Genomic DNA, 22,431 nt, shown 5'->3' with positions numbered 1-22,431 from the left:
TACTGCATATGAAGGGCTACTGCATCAGACAGTGTGAGCTCTCCGCCGTGTATTTTAAATGACAAGGCTAAAAGACATGCCGTGTCTCTGTGGGGAAATCGATCGCGCCGCATACCGAAAAACCACCACCAACAACTGCCTCTGATGTTGTACACAGCTCCCTCATAAATCAGAGGCGAGCGCGCTTGTGCTAACGCTTCATAAAGCTGTCAAAAAGCGATCAGAGGTGGCATTTGGAGGATGACCTCTAAACCACTCTGCTTAGCACGGCGCTGTTGATTCAGCATCAGTGTTTTTGAAAGCGTGATATTTTCTTCTCAATAGCTACTTCCTGAGACGTTTGAATTGAACTGTGGTCCATTGAAAGTCAGAAGAATTGTTTTTGAAATTATGCAGACCTGGAGAGCTCTGGAGAGAAAAGCTCTATTGACTGTTTGACTGTGAACTGAATCATCTGAATAAAATCGCCTGGATACACCATGCGAGCGGTTCCTCTGGTTTTTCACGCAGCCAGTGAGTCCAAAACCCCAGCAAGCACCGAAGTATAGAGCAGAGGATTTGTTTACTCTTTATGTCGTTGTTTTTTGTCAGTCAATCAGACATTCAGGAGAAGATTGACTTTTCATCCATGTCTTCTTCCTGTGACATATTGCAAAATCTACATAAAGGATTGTTTGCACCACACTTACAGCCATGGTACAGCATGACAACATAGCTAAGCAAGGAGGACACTTCTTACCACCACCTTTGCGTATATCGGTGGCGTTGACCACTGCTGGAGACTGCAGAAATGCAGCAACTAGATATACTTGCATCCAAAATCTCAAACATCTCTAAAATTCAGTAGAAATGGCTCTCATGTATTGTTAGCTTGTATAGAGGCATGACATTTAAAGCCACCTATTCAAGATTAAAGCTTTAAAAAGATGATTTTGATATGGTTTGCAAAATTGAAGGATCAGTTTTATTGATCTGGTCCTTTGACAAACAGTGGGATTTTGCACATCCACACTGATTTGCAGAGTGGCACATAGGAATATCATGGTGTAACTTGGTATGTTTGCTGGCACCAAAGTCTGGTCGCTTCTTCACCTTTTTCTCTATGGAGCTTCCCCAACAGTTACAGAGTACATATTTTTACGACGCCACCATAAACATCCATCCACTGTCGACCGTTTTATCCTCACTGTCGTAAAAACTCATGGCCGACGCTTCACCCTCCCTTCCCCTCTCCTGGCCATGTGCGTTTGTTTTCAATGGAGCTGGCAGACACAGTCCGTGGTAATTCTCGCCATTTGATGTTAACAAAGTGTGTGGCCCCTCACATCGCTCAGACATTTCATCTTCCTCGCTTCCTCCGACAGCCGTTTCCTCTGCTTCTTTTTCACCGGCTCTGCCTCAGTGAAAGAAACAATTTGTGTTTCTTGCGAGACCCAAGAGTTCGCCAGACCTCCTGATTCTGATTCCGCTAGCAGAGGGGGACTGGAGACAGCCCCCGATCACCCGCAACTATCACAATGACTCAGAAGCTTTTATATTAGGGTAAAAATCTATCCAGCATAGTTCTGCTTTGACACATTTAGGCTTATATTCTGCAGGGTTACTACTCAAACCTAAAACAATAAATCATCTCTGCTCATACAACCAAATGTAAACATGGTTGTACCCTCAATGGAAAACAACAGTAAACCTGCTGTTTTTTGTTAGTTTTAGTTGCTATCTGTCAATTTGTTTGCAGCTTTATTTTATTCTCCAAGGTGCTGTTGCTTTTAAAACTCATGACATGCTCACGTTGCACTCTGTGCATCCCCTTACGCTCGATCCTGGTATCTCGTTGCCCGGTGGGTCTTCTTGCCTTGGCGCAGAAGCTGGCGAGTGGGTGTTTCAGACCCTTTGGCAAAATCGGATTATCAAATATACATTGCAGGCATTTCTGAAGCCCCAGTGTGAAGGCTTCAGCGCCTGTGAGTTAATAGCTAACATTTGTCCGTCAATCTACAAAGCAACTGCAAGAACGTGCTAGAATATAATGTACAAGCCAGCAGACACTTGCACTCTAATTTTGGAAAAATGCACTCATGTTTTTACTGTAAGCAGGCTTTTCAAACAATGTGGACTGATTTGAAAATGGCCTGGGTAATGACCCTGTCGGCCGAGGGAGTTGTTTAGGGCAAAATTGCTGCTTTTGTTGGGCTTCGGTCCATAATTAGGTCAGAATGCAAATGCTTCTAGCGTGATGTTGGCCCCGTGAGGACGAGCATAGTGTTTACAGTGAGTCCATGTGCGTCTCAGTAACTCACTGAGGCCCTCTAGTGCTTCTGAGCGGCCGAGAGGTAGAGCGAGGGAGCACCGGGGGCCGTGCTCGTTCACAACCCCTGTGCTGTTATCAGAAGATGTTTATTGCACTGTAATGGGGCAGAGTGTTTATACAGCGTTTAGCTGTGTGAACATGTTGCTGCTTCAGGCCTAAAGGCTTCTGCAGGAGGGAGGCATGGACTTGACCTCAGCCTCACCCTCTTGCATTCCACACACCTACATAAACTTATTCTCCGCTCCGACTCTCGCTTTTCCCTACTTCATCACGTTCGCCCCGGCTTCTGTCCACCTCCGTTTCCTCCTCTCTTTTATCGATCATCAGCTGATGTTGGGGAAAGAGAGGGGCTGTAATTAAGGAGGCTGACTGGTCTGTCAATTCTGCTCAGCACGGCATGGAGAGCACCAGATCAAGCGATGGCCCTAATAGGGTTTCAGACTGTAAACAACACGCACACCTGGACAGCAGCAGGCCCCCAGGGACCAACAGGGGAGAGCTGCTGTCGACAAGTTAGCGCTGATAAAGAGAGGAAGTTTTCCAGCACAGATGCAGTGGATGTGTACAGAGGATCACAGACAGCACTATCAGACAAAGGAATTGAGTGAAAAACAGAACATCTGGTCTTGTCATGTTTTTAACTGTGTTGTAATTAAATGACAAACAAAAGTTAAACGTCACTTGTCAAGCTTTCGTGTATTTGATGGAGTGAAACGTTTTTATCTTTGTGACGATTTTGTTGTCATGTCACATTAAAATCTATTTGCATGTCGAGGTGCGACTCTGAAGTGCTGTCATTTGTTTTCACAGGCGGGAGCAAAGTAGTTCTCTCATCCATAAAGCTGCCTTGACAAATAAAAAAAAATCCGCTGGTGAAGATTCAGACGTGGTCAATGAAGCGCCGCTCCAATCGGCTTCAGACAGTGTGTGTTTTGTGTGTTTTGTGGGCGGAGCTTTGATTAGAAAACAAACAGGAGGATGTGGGATGTATTAGTTGCATCCATATCCTTTTGCAACGTGTTCCAAATTCTTACTACACCGAATCATTTTCCTGATGCTTTAAATTCGGCAAGTGTGATCATTAGTACACATTTTTAGATGTCTTATTGTTAGAATAAAACAAATACTGTGTGAAATCAATGAAAAGGCTTTCATTGTTTTGTTTTGTTTTTGTCTTTACTGTCAACAATAATAACACACTGACAGAATACAGTTGTTACAAAGAGAACTGCTCTCGCTGCCTGAGACATTATGCAGATTACTTCAGCCTCTGTTGTAGCACCTGATAATTACTGAACATTAAATGGACAAATGAGTGATTTATGGCAAGTTTATTAAAAGTCTTTGATGAATCTGACTTTGAACGGTCGTATAAAAGAAACTCAGAGGAGAAATTAAGATTTGGATGAGGACGAAGAAAATGCAGACCTGATGTGTTGCGCATTATGTCACTTTTTTTCCTTTTCTTTATTTTATAATCCAGTATTTTCAAACTTCCCAATTCACTTCAACTGTATAATATAGTACCACTATAATATGTGTGTGTGTGTGTTTTGCTTTGTACATACTCCTGCTCACTTATGTTCCGTCTGTGTCTCTGTGTTGGGCCGACGCTGATCTGCGGCTTTGATCAATAAAACAAGCACAACATCCACGCCGCTGCCCTCTTGTTGACTCCTGTGTGTCTCTTGTCTCTCCTGCAGAGAAAGTCAGTATGCTGTCAGCATTGATCGCTCCCTTCAAGTACATAAGCCCTGGGACCAGCAGCACCGAGGACGAGGACAGTTTAAGTAAGCGGCTGCCTCTTTTCTTTCCCTCTGTCAGCGCGCTGTGCTAATTCCCTCAGAGGCAGGCCTAATTTGGAAATGATCTTTCTGTCACCCACATAATTCATTATTAGGGAAATGGGCTATTTAATTATGCACGGGTGTCAGCTTGCGCGCTCAAATCTGTATTATCTTATAAAAGTGAGCTATTAAATGTTACATCTGAGTGTTTGTGATAAAGTAGAAATTGATATGTACTGCAGTCTACTTCAGCTCACCAGTGAATGTCATAACTTGATGACAGACTTCCTTTTTACCATCAACATTGTCATGGCAAAATGTGAACAGCCAATTTTATTCCATCAGAAATGCAGTACTTCACCGCTTCCCCCCCGTAACTAGTTTTGAAGAGCATGTCACAGCTGTTCAGAATCTGCTCTCACAGAGAATAACAGTGTGAAATAAAGCAGGCTACAGACATTTTCCCCCTCCTCTCCCACGCCACTCCCATCACAAATAGGATTGCTGCTTTACTGTTGGCCACGGGGACGATGTTTCCCACTTACGGCACAGATTCGGAACCAATTTGGAGGCAGATTACAGGATAATTAGGCGGATAACATCGCCATTTTTAAGGGATTTATATTTGTATTTTAAAAGACTTAAATATAATAGAGCCCTGTGGTATGAAGTGGGCTCGAATCAGGATTGTAGATTTGTTCATTACCATTTCACTGTGTCAGGTGACTCAATCTGCCTGGAGAGATTTTCCTTGATTCATTTTTTGTCACATGAATGCTTTTTGTCATTTTTTTCATCACAGCGAATGACGTTGTGTCTGTGTTCTCGTCGCAGGTACCAGCAGTGCGGAGGTGAAGGAAAACCGTAACTTTGGCAACTTAGAGGATCGCACCATAGGATCTGCAGAGTGCCAGTCACTTTTCCGCTCCGACCCTACAAGGGGTGGTAGTTCTGGGCTGAAGAGGAAACGGCCACTGGAGGAGGACAACAACGGACACTTGTGTCACCTCCGCCTGATCTATAAGAAACTTTCCTGGTCTGAGGCTCCAAAGAATGCGTTGGTGCAGCTGAATGAGCTGCGGCCGGGCCTGCAGTACCGCATGGTGTCTCAGACGGGCCCGGTCCACGCTCCGGTCTTCTCCATTGCTGTGGAGGTGAACGGGCTGACGTTCGAGGGCACGGGGCCCACAAAAAAGAAAGCTAAGATGAGGGCTGCCGAGTTGGCCCTCAAGTCCTTCATCCAGTTCCCCAACGCTCCTCAGGCCCATCTTGCCATGGGAAACATCTCAAACCCTTCAGCTGACTTCACCTCAGACCAGGCGGACTTCCCTGAGACGCTCTTTAAGGAATTTGAGTCATCGCAGTGCTCTGACGGTCTCTCGCTCTGCAACTCGGAAGCTGAAAGCGAGCTACTGTCGAGCGAGTTACTGCGACATGGACGGTTGCTCCGCCACACCTTGGACCTGATGGTGCAGGCGCAGCAGAGACTTGGCGGGATTGTTCCAGAGCCCGAGGCCCCCAAGAGCCCCGTAGCACTGCTGAATGAGCTGCGGCCAGGCCTGCGCTATGCCTGCCTTTCGGAGCGAGCTGAAGGCCGACGGCTGCATAGGTTTGTGATGGCGGTGCGCGTGGACGGGCGGATATTTGAGGGCTGTGGCCGCAGCAAGAAGCTGGCCAAGACCCAGGCGGCCCAGTGTGCTCTTCAGGCCCTCTTCAACATCAGGACGGCCCCTGAGGGGAGGACCGGCCTTAAAGCCAGCAGGAAGAGTTGTCCTCATTTACCTCAGGTGAGTACAGACACGTTGACGGTGCCTGTCTTTTGCTAAGCTTCTTTGGCAGCCACTTCATTTCCTACAGGGGCCTGTAATGACCAAACCAGCAGGCCTGCAGTGAAAAGCCAAACACCCTCCAACAAGTAATTAAGAAGGAGAGGAGATAGGAGATAAACTGAGTGGGGATGGAGGGAGAGATAGTGGCAGTGCTGATACAAAAGATGTGAAAGCAAAGAGACATTTACTTTATCAAAAAAAGTAAATATAATAAAACTAAATATGCAGATTTGTGTTGGCGCCGTTTTCTGTAAAGTCAGGGGACAATATCTGTCTGTCTGACTGTTTGAATGGAGAAGTATGTAAATGGAGCTAATTATTGTGCTTCCAACATAAAAGAAATGTGCATCACAAGCCAAATGTGCATTTTTCCTCGAGTCTTATGTGTTTGCAGAGCTGTAATTGTCAGAGTTTTGTAATTTTCCCCATGTGTGGCATCACTGTGCCTGCAAACATTAATTCGATCTGTTGCCCAAAGGAGATAGAAATAGCAAAGAGCACACTGACAAACAAACCGCCCAATCCCATGCTCATTTACCCGAATATGTAAATAGCAATCAGAGCGGGGGAAACTAATTTTTGAGAAACTTGAGGAAATTGGAGAGCCTAAAGACACGGTGGCTGGATTGACTGGCACTTGTTGACAGCCATTTAAAAGCTCATTTCAGCTGCAGAATTGCATCCAGTGTAGAACTGCTGGGAGTAGATAGTCACACTGATGTTAGTGGTCTGCAAATCAGCTCAGCCTTCACTAATATCTGCAATTTCTTACTGTAGTCAATGTATTATATATAAAAATAATGTTTAAAAAGCACAGGAGAGATGGTTTGCCCACTCTGAATGTAAGCTTTCAACTTCCCATCTTCCAGATGAAGCTCCTGAATGAGTTGGTGAAATTGTGTGTGTTTCCTTCATTTGAATAGGACGCACCCACGTGTTTGTTGCATGTGTTAATCAACTCAGTGAGGCTGGAGCAACTTCTCAGCACATCCGAGGTGTTAGTTGCTTGGTAACGACAGATGCAACAGAACAAATCCTGGTTAAAACATCCCTGGTCGATGTCTAACCTGGCTAATGCCAAACTGCGTGTGGGTATGAGTCTCGAAAGGATATAGTCACCTCCCACTTTCAAGAGGCGTGCCCAGCGTACATAGATGAAAATGCCTCTGTGTCAGCAGATGTTCTTGTTGTCATTTTCTTGGAGCGATGGCGTCTCGCCTGACTTTAGCCTGATGGAGCTCCATGGAGCAAATTGCTTAAAGTGGAAATTGAAAGACAGCTGCCGTTCAGTGTTGAGTTGTGGAGATTCGATTATCAGGTGAGACGACCAAGGATTGAGTTTCTGGAGTCAGTGACGAGTTCAGATGAACAAGCTTTATTGACGACAGCTCAGATCCGAGTGCCAAACATGAGCAACGAGACGTTAACAGTATACAAAAGTTACTAGACGTCGCTTCTCTCTCATCACTTCGTTAAGCCCGCCTCTAGCATGCCAGGGGGAGAACCCTGTTTGTGGGTTTGATTTGATTGTTTGTTGTTGTTGGCCAAAACTGTGTCCTCGCCAAACGTGTCGGCAGAGTGAAAGTAAATCGCTGGCAGATTTGGCCCGGGTTCACCCAGGCTTACCCAGGTCTTTTTTGCCTCAGGCCCCCGAAGTCTCTTAAAACACTTCCTCCAGGTTATTGATGTGCCGGCAACTGAAAGTGAAACTTCAAATGTTCCCTCTTCTGTCCTAATACGCCACAACGCAGCGTGTAAAGCAACACATTAAGCTGTTCTTATCCTTCCTTGAAACCCTCTGTCACCATCTTCTGTTTCTGTGGCATTCTGTAGGGAACGTGTCATATTAATATCTTTTCTCGCAGCCTAAAGAAATAAACTGCCGCCTGTGTCCTTCCCCAGAGTGCAACATCAACCCAACAAACCTGCACATGTTTGCCTGGGAGAAACTTTTTCTTTTTCTCCCCGCTGCCACGGTTTCTAAGAGGATTTTAAGAGGATTTGCTGCACCCATTTAGTTCCAGAAAGCACTCGCTTGTGGAATTTCTTGAAAGTCAGCCGCGCTGTCTGCCAGGCTCAAGAGGCATTTTATTTTCATCAAGGAAGGACAGAAGCGCTTATACAATATGTAAACCTGCTCTTACCAACAATCACATGACCTGGCAGGTGTTTGTGGGTACAGTGTGATACATGTCTCGGCGCTCTCTCTCACTCTCTCTCTCTATATATATATATATATTCCATTTTATTGCCAAGCACAAATTGCATTGGCAGGAGTTGACTACACTGAAGTACATTGGGGAGGTTTGCTAACTTCCTGTGTGTGTACCAGCTTGACTTCTCCTTCTGTTTCCTCTGGCTCTACCAGTGGCAGGATTTAGGTTTACTGAGAAGATGCTAAAGGGCCAATGCAGAATTTAACAATAAGCACTTCCTGAAGATATTAAGCCCTGGTCTTAGACTGCAACAAAAATATGTGTGTTTGTGTGTGTGTGTGTGTGTGGATGCATAAAACAAAGGTAAACCAAAACAAACAGACAGCCACTCCGAGGCTGATGGTGTGTGTGTGAGCGCGAGAGCGAGCCTAATTCAGTCAGATAAACAAATATATGAACCCAAAAAAGTAGCTTATTCACTATCAGTGTTCTTTACACACACATACAGTAGGTAAGATACACATTTGAGAAAGAATGTTCCATTTAGAGAGAGAGTGAGAGAGTGCATTGGCTCTGGACCCTCCAAGAACAGCAGCAACAAGCACCTGTTAAGCTCTCTCGTCTGCCTCGCCTTTTGCCTTTTCACTGCGGTTTTATGTCAAGACTAAATATGTCATTCAGATAATAGCCAGACTATTATATAATATATTATATTATATTGGCGACATACAGAGAGACAGCAACAGGCCCGCATGCGTCAACCCAGTGTGCGAGAAACACACCTCTCATTTCTCCCCCTGTATTTGAACAGGAAATGTGCAAATTCAGGGATTTTGAGTGTAAAAATGATCACAATTATTACTTTTATTATACAGACAAGTGGGCTCATTTATTTTATGTTATCATTATTAGTTTTTTTTTACTTTTCATGATGACAGGTGAGGCTCTGCAGGCTCCCCCGGACAACCATTCACCCTCACATTCACACCTTTTGTCAATTCAGAGTGTCCAAATTAACCTCTGCATGTTTTGGACTGTGTTAGGAATCCAGTGTATCCGGAGCAAACCCACGAGCAAACGGGGAGAATATGCAAACTCCACCCACAAAGGCCCATAGGTCGTACCGGGTGCTGTGAGGCAACAGTGCCAGCCACTACACTGCTGTGCGACCCAGCTGAAAGTACAGTAAATGATCATTTTGCTCAAGAATTGTTGTGGAAAGGTCGAAGCAGACATTTTGTAGACATTTTCAGACAGTCCCTGGTGGGAGCCCGTCTTACCTCAGCATGCTCAACCCAGCCACCGCTCCTCACATGAATTTTGCGGAAACATTCCTGCTGTTTTGTTACTTTGACGACATCAGAGATGACAGAGCATGTAGCCAGAATTAAAATAATGTAGCAGTATGTGTGGGTTTTCTTTTCTGACCGGTTGACTCACTGAGTCTGCTGTTGTTATTTCTGTCAATAGGAATGATGACGATCACAGGAATGAAAAGCAGTGACCTCTTCGTGCTGGCACAGTCCAACATCTCCAGTTGGAAAAAAAATTATTTATTGTAACAGAGCCAATATCTTGAAAACCATTTCTGAAACTAAACTGTGACAAAGTAACTTTGAATGCATTAACCAGGGTTGATTTGCTTTGATATCAAGGAAAACCAGCAGCTGACGTCTAACTCAGGGTCAGAGGTAAAACTCTGGCACTTCTCCGTCTTGTAAAATGGATTCAGGGACACAGAGAAGATGAAAGGGGATTCAATATTCATATATAGTGACGATATCTACGGATTCATCTGCCCTAAGGTAAAAATTTGTTCTTAGGCCCCTGTTGACCCCCATTAAACAGTGAAGTCTCATTATTTCCTCAGGAACCTGGACAACAACATCCTCTCAGACTGAAATGGAAACTTTGTTGATATTCCAAACTTCCCTTTTACCAGCTTATTAATCTACTAATTCATCTTTTTACTAGCTTCACAGTTTCCTGTCAGTGAATATTGATGTATTGTATACATTTGCACTATTTTATTGACCAAATTAACTGATATACTAATGCACATGAAATTGAATGTGGGTTCCACCGTTACAGTTGCTCATCGATGGAATAATACCACCTTAGCCAAGTGTCCCTGTGTTTTAATTACTGTTAATTACTTGGAGTTGATCAAAGAATTACTCTGGAAAACCAAGGACTCAAGGAAGAAACGTATTCAAACTAAACTTTATTGAAACATTTACAAGGTCTGCTCTTAAAGACTGGGACACAACATATAGAGAATGTAAATAGGAGCTTAGGATTTGCATTTAATGCAGTGCCCTGAGGGAAACCTGGGATTTTAATTCTGGGGACTTTCCGTAGTCGCCTCCTTTGCCTCTTTAGTGAACCAGGCTTGGATGGAGACAATGAAAGTAGATCTCTTTCTTGAGGATATTGCATTACTGGAGCAGAGAGAATATGAGGAGTAGTATGAGTTCAGACTCGGGCTGAGCTGAACTTCCCCCTCCTGCCAATGAAATATTTAAACTCACCTGAGCTTCACCATGCTGTATCCTTCTCTGAGCTTCCTGCTTTCACATACATACTAAGGACTAATCCCAGGAGAGTGAAAAGTACACTTGGCCACCTGCTATACTATGTCTCTCTCCCTCCCATGCTGATGTCTGAGGGAATTGACTTAAACAATCACAATCACAGAAGAAAGGGAGAGGGCAATGCACCACAGTCTGCTTGACATTAAAGAGCTATTTATCTTCCAGCATGAACTTTAATTTTTAATTTCTTCATTTAACCTTTATTTATCCAGGGAAATAAAGTGGAAAAAGTGGTGATGTCTTGCTTTACATTGACTCACCACAGTCATTTATATTTAACAGCTTTCTTCTTGTGGGAGTCAAATGCCTTGTTCAATGGCGTGTCAGCAGAAAGGAAGATTACATTATGTAACATAACATTTGATTTTCTGAGGGACTTTCTGATTACATTACATTCATATAATATGAATTTGCTATGTAACCCATACAACTGGTAAGAAATACAATATAAAATCATTATTTTCAAATGCATAGTGGCCAGGAAATGTCCCTAGTTTTAAATGCACAATAGGTAATTTTTTTTTATTCTACAATATGATCTTGTTTTGTATTGTTACTGTAGTGTTTTACAGTTAATTTACATCCTTGCAAGCAGTTGCTTGTCTTTTGTCTTTTACAGCACATTACTGCAGACTTTTCCTAATTCCGTATTTCCAAATGCAACTTTAAACAAAAACATCCAAAACTGGTTAGTGCATTTTACTGTTTTAGAATTTATTTGAACCTAAAGAACAAAACTCCATATGCGGAACGTATTTTTGCATAAAAATGCTATGGTAACATAATCCTTTCTTCAAAGTAAAGTAAATCATTGTGTGTCTTGTATTTGCTGATATTGAGCTATATGATGATGACATGGACTCAAAATCAACATCACTTAATCAGGTCTTGGTAACCCACTGCAAGTGAGAGAGAGAGACTGAAAGTCTATATTATATTCTATAGTTCTTTAGTATCTGATAAAAAATCCACAAATATTTAAATGATGGCAACTCCTGAGGCCTTCATTCAAAACACATACAGACATAAGCACTTGTTATGTTTCCACATGGAAATCATCTGCAGTTTTTACTAAAAACATTTTTTTTACTGTTATTTTAATTAACAATATGAGGAATTATGCAGCAAAGAGCACAGCAACTCTTTAGACATGACGTAAATCTACACTACACATCATGACATTAGAGCGTTAGCCTTTCGTCTCTGTTATCAATCACTACGGAGCTGTTGTTGAATCCTATCCACAGCACTCCAGTCACTGGAAAACATCCTCGCCCTATTAAAGCCTGTGTACAGTGAAGTGAGAAAGTGCTGGAGTAATCCTGACACCCATTTTACCGAAGTGGAATGATTACCACACCACTCAGGCCTTGATTGGCCACTTAATCTCCCCCTTGCCATCACAACGCAACTGCTGTGTTGCCAAGTCACCTGAGGCGGATTCTTGTGCGTGGCAGCGACAGAGGGAGTCAGCAGGTCCATGAGGAAGGACAGTGCAGAGGTCAGCGGTCAGGACGCTGTGCTCTGCCACCGCGCATTAAAGACCATTTGAAAGGGGAAACGTGATTAATGGCACAGCTGAATGAAAAGTTGTATAATGAACGAGAGAGGGCATGGAAATTTAAAGGTATATCTGCACTTCTTTTTTTATTTTTTGGTCACATAATTTTTCGTCATGTCAGCCGATGGCGAATGCGACCGCATGTTGTCCTGTACTTGTCCACGGCTCAGTGTGAATTGATTTAGTTATCTCTGAGAGTGAAGCGTCGCGGATAGAGGAGGATACAGGGCTGGTCAAGTGGAGTAATTTCCCTGCGATCCGCCACAGCAAATTGAATATGATTTCAGACGCGTGAAGGTGACCCCCCCCCCGTCCGCCGCTGAGCCGCTCGCAGATTGTTTTCTTTGTCTAATCTCTCCCACTTCTAATCTGTCTCAATATAAACAGCTGTGACAGGCTGATCATTAATTAATATTGCCACAACAAATTAGCGACAACCGTCGCCGGGCCAAGCACCCAGTCTGAGAGAGAGAGAGAGAGAGAGAGAGAGAAGGTGTGAACATCGCATTAGAGAGCAGTTGATTAACAGCATCAGAGACCTTGCAGATAGTGTTACAACCTCAGCATGTGGACAGTGATGGCAGCAGATTCACACGTAATGACAGCGGCTGCCACAGTCAACTGTGACTATCACCACACAGCTGGTGTTGTCATGACAAAACCTATGCATTTATCACTTCCTGCTCCTTCAGCAGTCGTAGTAATAAAACGTTTCTCAGGGATGTCTAGTCTAATTCTTCACACAGTTTGGAATATATGTAAGGGAATATGTCAGGCCCGTTAACAGCTGTCTGCTAATGTGTTTTTCCCCTCGACAAGTAATCAGTGAGTTTATCAACAGAACGTTCATCATGAAATGCTTCATTATTAAACTTACTTTTCACTTTTGGTTTAAAAAAGAAAGTGTCGCGAGCAGCTTCTTATTAATCATACCCCATTTCCGCTGGTTGAAAAACTTAAATTAAATCCCAGATTTAAACACTGTTTAAAACGTGGTTTTCACATCGTTTTGACGCGATTAATCGCCGTTGACTTTGAAAGTGAAGCCTACAGGAAATACAACTGCATTAGTCGTCACCTGCAGGGGCGCTGTTTGCAAAAAGAACTCTCTCCCTTTCGCCGGCAGGATTTGGCATGCGTACTTCTCATTACCGTAACTCCTAGACCATTTGTGATATCTAGAAAATTCGACGACTATGGACTGCCAGTCTGTCCAGGGTGTACCCCACTTTTCACCCTATGACAGCTGAGATTGGCACAGCAACCCCCATGACCCTCATGTGGAGGATGAAGTGGTAGAAGATGGATGGATGGGTGAATACCAGAAAGCAGAGAAATAGTGCGTTTGCGCCCTTATACTTGTCATTATGGTAGCCCACAGAACTTCTGCCGAAGCACTGTCCAATCACAGACGCCACACGTTTGTGACGTCAGCTTCTCAGTACCATAATTCCTAAAAGGTTGAATAACTGCCGGATATTGAAAGTGAAAGTTATCTTGGAAAAAGGGGCAGAAGCACTCACTCACTGAACACTTCAGTTAGCCATTAAAATCTAAATAAATCCAGGCGGCCTGAATATCATGATGATCATAAGAGGGTTAAATGGGAGTCTATAGGAAAATGAGCTTGTGTCTTATAATGTCAGTACATATTTTCAATTTAATTAGCTCAATCAGTCAAATATTACTGTTGCTTGAATAATCAAAACTAAGCAAATGTGGCATGAGTTCTTTTACCATGAGCATTGCAGCGTCTTGTTTTTAAACAAAAAAAAAAACTCCCCACAATCTCTGGCTTCTGTAAATGGGTGCAATAGGGATATCCCTGCGTGCATTATATTGTGTATCTCATTTTAATTTGTACCTTAGTGTGCAAAAAGCTGCCGTTTGTGTCTGCACTGCCCTTTCAGAAGCCACTTACATCATCGCGTGGTATTTAAAGAGAAGGCATCATGGTGGAGTGGAGATTTGTGCGGGAAATTGCTGAACAATAATGCAGCCCCATCTGAATGGAGCACCTTGTACATGGAAAGGTTAGAATCATCCTCACCTGTCTAATATGTATGCAAAATGTGACCTATGAGGCTGCATTCTGTCAAATCTAATATACAGCGTCAGCATGCAGCAGCTTTGAGGGAAAATCCCTCAGCCGGGAGGTGCGGAGACGGGGTCAGTCGGGTCAAATCACCTCACATGTGAAGTAAAACACCCCTGTAATCTATTCCAAAGAAGTGCAGTACTCCAGTCCACAACCCCATGCTCACTCCACGGTATCCCGAGTCACTTGCTACTAAGTCCTTCCCTCTCTCTCTCTCTCTCTCTCTTTGTCACTCCACCTTTCCCCTCCGCAGCCCCCAGCTTTGAGCCAGAGCACAGCTATAATCATTTCTGAAGAACCGCTCACACTTCATTAAAAGCATAATCAAGTTCATTACAATTTCATAGGCGTTCAGGTACCAAATGGCTCCCGATAAATCATGACTATTGGTCCTGTGTGGCTGGCATGTGTAGGTTTATCTCTGGCTCTCAGGCAGGAGAGGGAGGGAAGACGAGGGAGGAGGAGGGAGGACAGGGAGGTCTGAATGTCTGGCCTTTAAATGACCTTCCGCCGTTGATGCCGTGGGCCGTTCATGTCACAATGGAGACGTGCATTGACACGTACAGTGAACAGATCAACGGAGGATTCAAGAGAAGGGTCACAACACAATGTGATTTATCTGTAGCTGTTTTCAAAGAAGTATTGTAATTACATCTGGAATTAATTGTATTTAAATAATGGAAAAACTTTCATTACATTTTCTATCAACTGATAGTGAACATAACGTTCTGTCCTTGTTAGTGGTTTAGTGTTGGTGCAGTATACAGTAGGACTGACCACAAGAATCAAACACAGTGGATCCAATTTGAAACCAGCCAATAGAATCATTCCTGTAAGGTTGGACTGTGAAGTGAAACCTTCGTGTGTGCATTAATGTTGTCGCCCAATGAGAAATTCAATGGAGCTACTAACAAATTGCCTCTATAGAGCTTATTTTCAGCGGACAATAGTTCGGCTTTACATGACTTCTAGAAACACATGTGTCTTGTTTGCTGACGGTTGGTTTAACAGAAGCTTTTTATGGAGTTCATCCTCCTCCAAGGAACAGGAAACACTTGGCTTGTGGCTGAAAGACTTAAACATGAAGAAGTTTATTTCACTTTGTTGATAAAAAAAACCCTCAGAAGAGCATCCAGTACTGGAGAAGTGGCTACACTATGAAACGCTGGTAAAGTTCCAAGGCGACGTCATTCGTTAGTGCTCTGAGTTGGTGTCCCAAGTAACAGTTGAAATAGTTGTGTAATTGCATATTGACTTCATGAATTGAATACAGGAAGTGCCACACAAACACAGGAAGTCAGACCCTGAGTTACTTCCACGTCCATAAATAAGGTAATTTAGCCCCAACGAGTTGACATGTTTCAACTTTGGCGAAGAATCCTGCTGACACGTTGGCGAATAAGCGTTGAGATTCTCAGGATGATACCGCGTACGTGCTAGCAGCCAGACTTTTTGTGCATGACAAGCAGCTACTTTCTCTTCACTGGCGACGCGATGCACAAACAAGCGATTGGCGAACTCAAGTTTGTAATGGAACAGACATTCATTTATATTTCAAATGTATGAACTGCGGCTTTAATGTTTACTATTTATTTATTTAGAACTGTGGAAGAATGATGTGTCCACAGAAAACACAGCTCTGATGTGAAGTCACAAATCATAAACAGAATCATATTTTTGTTAAAACATTTTTTTTTTTTAATGTTGTAGCAGCTTGGCTTTTGATCATATTGTAATTAGTTTACAAATGTGATGCTGACATTTCAGAGCGTCCTGAATTTATTGTACATGCCTGAGCTGCTGATTGTTGATTTGGGTTTTTTTCATTAATAATCAGCCATGAGACCATTTTGTTTATCCTCTCATAAATCGCAGTCATTTTTTGAAATCTCCTGCCACTGATCATCTCCCTCCATCTTCTCTTGCATGCCTGGCTGATCATTTGGACCCACTGGCCTCCCACTAGAGGTATCCACTCCACTTCCCCACTATATTATTTATACATATTTATATATTTATTTAATCATTATTTTATGCTTCTACCACTTTATCCTCCACATGAGGGTGTCAGCTGACATAGGGCTAAAGGCGGGGTACACCCTGAACAGTTCATCAGTCCATCACAGGGCCACATACATGAACAAACAACCACCCACTCTCACATTGGACCAATTTAGAGTGTCCAATTTAAAGCTTCAAAGTTCCTTAACACAGTTCAAAGATCTTCCACGCAATTTCAAGTTGTTTTCAAAGTCCTTCTGGCAAGTAGTGCTGGCTGCACTGTACAGACATAAGATCTGCAATAATCTCCTAATCTGTCTATTGGCAATAAAGTGCACTTCCCTGATTGTTGAACTGCTTCTTTAAAGCCCTGACGTCTTATGTGTGAAAAAAGATACAAATGACTGTTCAGACAAATGTAATTTCTGTCTTTTATCACTGTTTTCACGCTGCTGCAGATCTGCATAAATAAAACCACAAAAGTTTCTCATATGAGCGTAATTAGTTGAATACTGGGAATAAATGCAGCAGCAGTCGTTTGTTTCTCTCCTGACTAAATTATCCCACAGATGAGAAGAGGGGGAGGAAAAAAAACAAAAACATCTGTTAGCACTGTCCTGCTCTCTGGGACTGCAACTCGCCTCCCTTGGGCCAGACAAAATGGGAGAGGCTGAAATAAGGTGTGTGTGTGTGTGTGGTAGCTGGTGTTGAGGAAGGATGAGAGGCACGCTGTGGGGGGAGCGAGGGAGGTGAGGATGGATGGAGTGCAGTGAGGGGAAAGAGAGGAAAACCTCAGCGGAACAAAAGACCTTCAGGATTAATTAGGCGTCAGATTGGTTGCAGGGCGCAGCAGGGGGTGGGGGGGGGGAGAGGGGGAGAGAGATATGGGGGGGTGATGTGGGTGAGTTTAGCATTCCGGGAAGACCTCATGTCCTCAGCTCTCATATTTCAACCTGCCTGCCCATGAGTATACAACAGCCAGCTAGTTAAGGCCTGTGCTGTGCCTGCAACCACTGTCCACTGGGTTATGGATGGAGCTCCTTCTCCATCTTCATGTATTTTTATGTTGCCCCCTCGCGCCCCCCCCACCCCACCGGGACAGAAGAGGAAACACAGAGGTCATACGCGGCGGTATGTAACGCATAATGTTTACATGATGGTTTCCATGTCCACGCATATTTTGTAAATGTGATCAGGTGGGGAAATAGCGCTTTTCTGTGTGCCTCCATCCCCCCCAAAGATGTGTTTCCACATCATGGTGCGGTTTTGACGGATCGAGCGCCACCCCGGACCTTAATGTACCATTTTACTCTGGTACTCTAAGGAAAGTGTGCCAAAAAATGGTAGGGGCGGGTTATTTTGGTACTATTACGAATGGAAATGCAAAAAAAATGTACCATACTCAAGATAAAGTTGTAAAAAAAATATTCCAAACTTCTCAATTTTAACATTTATAACATAAAACACCACACATAAATAAGAACTCCCCTCCTGTCCATACAAACTCCAGCAGTCACTGCCCCGTGACATTCATTGGCGAGATAGCGACGTGTTCTGTGCCAGCCTCGGTGAAGATTAAATGCGCGGCTGCTCTCACTGTGACTAGAGGTCAACTTGATAGTGGTACAGTTTGACCTGTTATTCAAAGCAATGTAAAAAATAAATGGGTTAAATGTTTTATAAATCGCCTTACAGGTGTCCTTCCACATCTGCAAGAGACACACCGTCCGGTGCATTTAGATGCTCAGATCAGAGTGTGAGCCAACAGTGGATATCAACTAAGCCTAACCTGGATATTTATCCTAACCCTAACCTCAGTCCATTCTATTGCATACAAGCCAGGTGCAGGAGCTGTGGGTAGCACTCGTCTATTCCCCAGGAGCAATGGGGGATTGTGCCTTGCTTAGGGGTAAACCAGCCCTTGATCCACCCCTGGAATTTGAATCAGACTCAGAATCAACTTTATTGGCCAAGATTGTGCACACAAACAAGGAATTTGACTAAATATATTGACAGAAAAAGATACTTTTACCAAAAGATCTAAATATTAAAAAAGTACAATTATTGAGAATATAAAAACAAAGGACATTCACGGTATGTTTGAATGTATTTGTGCAGAGATGTCCTTTAATTGTTCATTTGATTAAACAGCCCCATCTGTGGCGGCTTGTTTCTGCAGACAGCGGTCTGAAGGCAGCACCCCGGACACAGTTTGTGTCTGGGGTGCGAGGGGTCTGCAGAGATGTTTGCTGCCTGTTTCCTTACCCTGGACCTGTACAGGTCTTGGATGGTCAAAAGGTGATCTTCTCTGCAGACCTGATTGTCCGTTGCAGTCTGGTCCTGTCCTGTTTTGTGGCTTTGGCACCGTTTGATTATAAATGCACGAAATAAATGCAGCTATAACCTCCACAAACTTTTCTCTTTATTATCAGATGATATTTTCTTGTTGTTTTTTTTTTTTTTTTAAACTATTCCCTCCACACCAGCTAAATTGCTGATTCAGGTCACAGGCATCACCTCCAAATTTGAGAGGCAGACCCAACTCTGCCTGTTAATACCGTCTCCGTTGTCATTGTCACAGAGGGATGTTTTTGGCTCGACCTCTGACGGCACGTCTTCCCCCTCTGACACAGGAAGTGCTGATCTCCGCATACAGATGACAGACAGTTTTGTCCTCGTACCGCCGTCTCCCTGCGAAGCACTTAACGGATCAAATGAGAGCCGCTCTGAGGGCGAGAGCAAACCGTGCGCGGAGAACATTTTTACCAATCATTCCCACAATCACAGAGGTGGCTCATACATCCCGCTTTAAAATATTACAGCAGTGGGAACTTTAGAACAAATTCTTTTGGGTAGATATAGGCTGATTAGCCATTTGATCGCTATGCAGGGCAGTGATAAAGCTTTGACAGATTGTATATGGAAAAAAATCACAGCATGAATAGTTATCATCTGCTCTGGACAGGTTAAAAGGAAAAGTTTCCCCTCCCTGAGGCATTTAAGCTTTTAAACTAAGGAAAGTTTGGACCATCTTGTTGTACTTAACCAACACCCTTGGTAAATGGATTCCTAACAGTGGTCGCAGCGCTGTCCCCACACTCGACTCACACAGTGTGGCTTTTAATACACTTTTATGCAGTATGTGTTGTAAAGAGCACCTGGTCGTACGTCAGGAGGTACATAACAAATCCATTCCCACTGCCCCGTTCCCTGTCTCTGCCTCAGCACCTGCTCCGCCTCCTCTGTGCAGATGATGGACCAGCAGCATTCCTGCTGACGCACAAATTAAACGCCACGGCTGCGCACAGATGCATAAAGGTTGACGAGAGGGTGTTTTCTGCACTGCCACTGAAAACTAAAGTGGCTTAAAACGTGCCAGTGGCGTGTGATATAACATCCTCCTGTATGAGTATGTTTTCAATGCTATTTTTTTCACACTCAGCCTCACATGCATAACAGTAATTATATGATATATATATATACAAACTCAGAAGTAAAATAAACAGAACATCATCAGTGATTCTTGACTCTTGGCTACTTAGCTGATGAGACAAAAACCAAAAAACTAAAACTAAAAACAACAAAAAAAACAGTGTAATGTCAGACAGTATTTTTGATTTATTTAATAAAACCAAATAATGTTATTGCAGTTTCTTAAATGGGAATAGTTTCTGCTTTATGTTCTTCTATGAGTCAGGAAACGGATCTATCTATAAGTTATTTGAGGATGTCATTTTGACATTAATGGAGATGTCAGCATCGTTTCTTGTGTGTGAATGGCATGCGTTACTAACAATAACACTAGAAATAATAACATTAGAAAATGCAACTCGACCAGTGAGGAGATGTTGCTTCTGGATAATGTTAAAAAAAAACTTAAGCATTTATAAATTCCTCCAGAAAACTCTTAGCAGGGTCATTTAGGTCATTAGTGCTACCATGTATAATCGACTAAGGAACCACACTCTCATCCCTTAATGAAGCCTTTTCTTCTTCTTTACAGTACACAAATAATTAAGTACATGTGTAGTTTTTAAGTTTTAAGTGTGTCTTTCTGTCAGTGTTGAGCATTGAGTCAATCCACGCCGCGGCCTCTCAAACTCCCACAGTCTTATCAAGTGGCACTCACACACTTACCCGTATATTATACATACACCACACCGTCATCCGCACACTATTGCAATATGAATGGCACCAGCCTCTGTATCGCACCGTGTGGTTGTAGTAAATACCCCTCCCTACTCTCTATCCTCCTTCCTCCTCCTCCTCAACTCTCTGTTCTGCAACAAAGCTTCTTTCCCTGCGAGTGTCTTTGTAGAAACATATTCGCAGCTTTGATGTGTTCAACCATGGCATCGAACAAGCAGCCAGACGTGCAGTGTTTTTTTTTTTTTATCTCACTGATCTCCCTAAAGCGTCGCCTCGCCAGCCGTTAAGGCAGTTTGTGGAGGTGGAGAGACGATGATCTCGCCATAAACCTCTCATTTGTGTGTTTTGTTTTTTTTTTTCCCAATCACTCCTCATCTCGCACGGGCGTGCGTGCGTTATGAGCTGCAGGGGAGGACAACATCACACGGAAAAGGAAGTACCGAGTCAAATCCTGCGTGTGCTGACACGCATTCATTAGAGGAAGTGTCTGACACGTCGGCAGCGGCGCGGCGGTCGTGTTTGATTCTCAAAGGGAGGCATGGACTTAAAAGTAAAACATTCACTCACATACGCCTACAATAGGTGTAGACCTTCATTGTTCTTTTCACCTCAATACTCCTCGATATTGACTCTCCTTTCAGTGTATTGTCATGTCTCCCCTGCCGGAGGAAGCTATATGAAGTGTAAGAGTGTGTAGCTGTGCACACATTCAAAGGTCTGGCACACAGGAAAGAAAAGGTGACAAAAAAGCGCATGTGCGTTTGTTACAGTCTCTGTGGCTGTTCTGCTTACTCTGCAAACACCACGTGACAGATTTTTAGTAAATGTTAAGAGAGCAGGGGCCGCAGACTGATTTCCCCGCCGCTCTGAAAAGGCTCTCTCGCGCGGTTATTTGCATTCATTTCATCTCGGGGCTGTGAAGTGTGTATGTTATTGTGTCACGCGTGTGCACGCGCGGTGAGACTGTTTAAGCCTCTTCTGTTATGAGATGTTTGTTAGGAGCCACATTCGCTGTTTCCTTCCAAGGGCAGGTGTAGATTTAACAGCAGCTGTCGGCAGGATAAACACATCGCTGTTGTTGAGTGAATACGTCGCGTCTCTGAAATGTCAAGTGAACAACCATGTTAGGAGTTTGACAGCTGTATATTTTTGGAGCTTAAACTAATGTACAAAAGCTGAGCGTTTTGCCTTTGACTTTTTTTTTCTACGATTGTAAGTTTTTTGTTTCCCTCTGTGGTTGAAAGTTTGGAGCCCTTTCATCAAATATGCACGAGAAGGGGACCCCCACCAATCTTTATAACAGTGAACACCAGGGTTTCTTTGTTTTTTATGTTTCCATGCACAGCTTGCATAGCTCATCTATGACATTAAATCAGACTTCTTCCTTTGTCTTAGTATACAAGAACTAGACGGTAATCGACTTATTCTATGAAATATGTCGGCCTCCGCTCTGCCTCCCCCCCAGCTTGTGGCTCGTTGTGTGCATGTCGAGCTCCATAACAAGTCTGATGTTGTATTGCTGTTGTGTTATTCTTCTGAGTACCGGCTTCTTCTATTATTTTTGGGTTTAAGGCGGGACTTGGGAACTGTGGTCTGACTGAGTACATTCAGTAGTAGCTCGACTCCAAATTGCATTATCTGGGTGTGAACGTCCAACTTTGAGTGATTCAGTCTCCTACAAAAGTGTCTTTAAAGTCTGGTTTTAGTCGGACTAATACAACAATTGTTTTTTCGAATGTTTTGCTTTGGTTCCAGACCATTCCAATTGCAGCATATAAGCTGTCGTACGCACATGTACGGGTTTTCTCTGGGTTCTCCGGGTTCCTCCCACAGTCCAAATACGTGCAGATTTAGGGGATTATGTAAATTGGACACATTTTAAATGGACCGTAGGTGTGAGAGTGTGAGTAGATGGTTGTTTGTCTCCATGTGGCCCAGTGATGGA

At 43.4% G+C, this 22,431-nt stretch overlaps 1 protein-coding gene across 1 annotated transcript in view; it reads left to right on the top strand.

Moving 5' to 3' along the window:
* The first annotated feature begins 4,019 nt into the window (after nucleotides 1-4,019).
* The window catches only part of adarb2 (adenosine deaminase RNA specific B2 (inactive)), a 67,080-nt gene continuing 48,668 nt past the window's right edge, over nucleotides 4,020-22,431 (top strand). The window contains exons 1-2 of the mRNA XM_044040718.1: nucleotides 4,020-4,101; nucleotides 4,933-5,885. Coding sequence (XP_043896653.1) covers nucleotides 4,026-4,101; nucleotides 4,933-5,885 — 1,029 coding nt within the window. The 5' untranslated portion in view covers nucleotides 4,020-4,025. The remainder of the gene's footprint in view (nucleotides 4,102-4,932; nucleotides 5,886-22,431) is intronic.

This window comes from Solea senegalensis, linkage group LG1 (genome assembly GCF_019176455.1).
Source record: "Solea senegalensis isolate Sse05_10M linkage group LG1, IFAPA_SoseM_1, whole genome shotgun sequence".
Classification (NCBI taxonomy): Eukaryota; Metazoa; Chordata; class Actinopteri; order Pleuronectiformes; family Soleidae; genus Solea; species Solea senegalensis.
The sequence above is the reverse complement of the archived record's forward strand: the minus strand, read 5'-3'. Positions and strand labels throughout refer to the sequence as shown.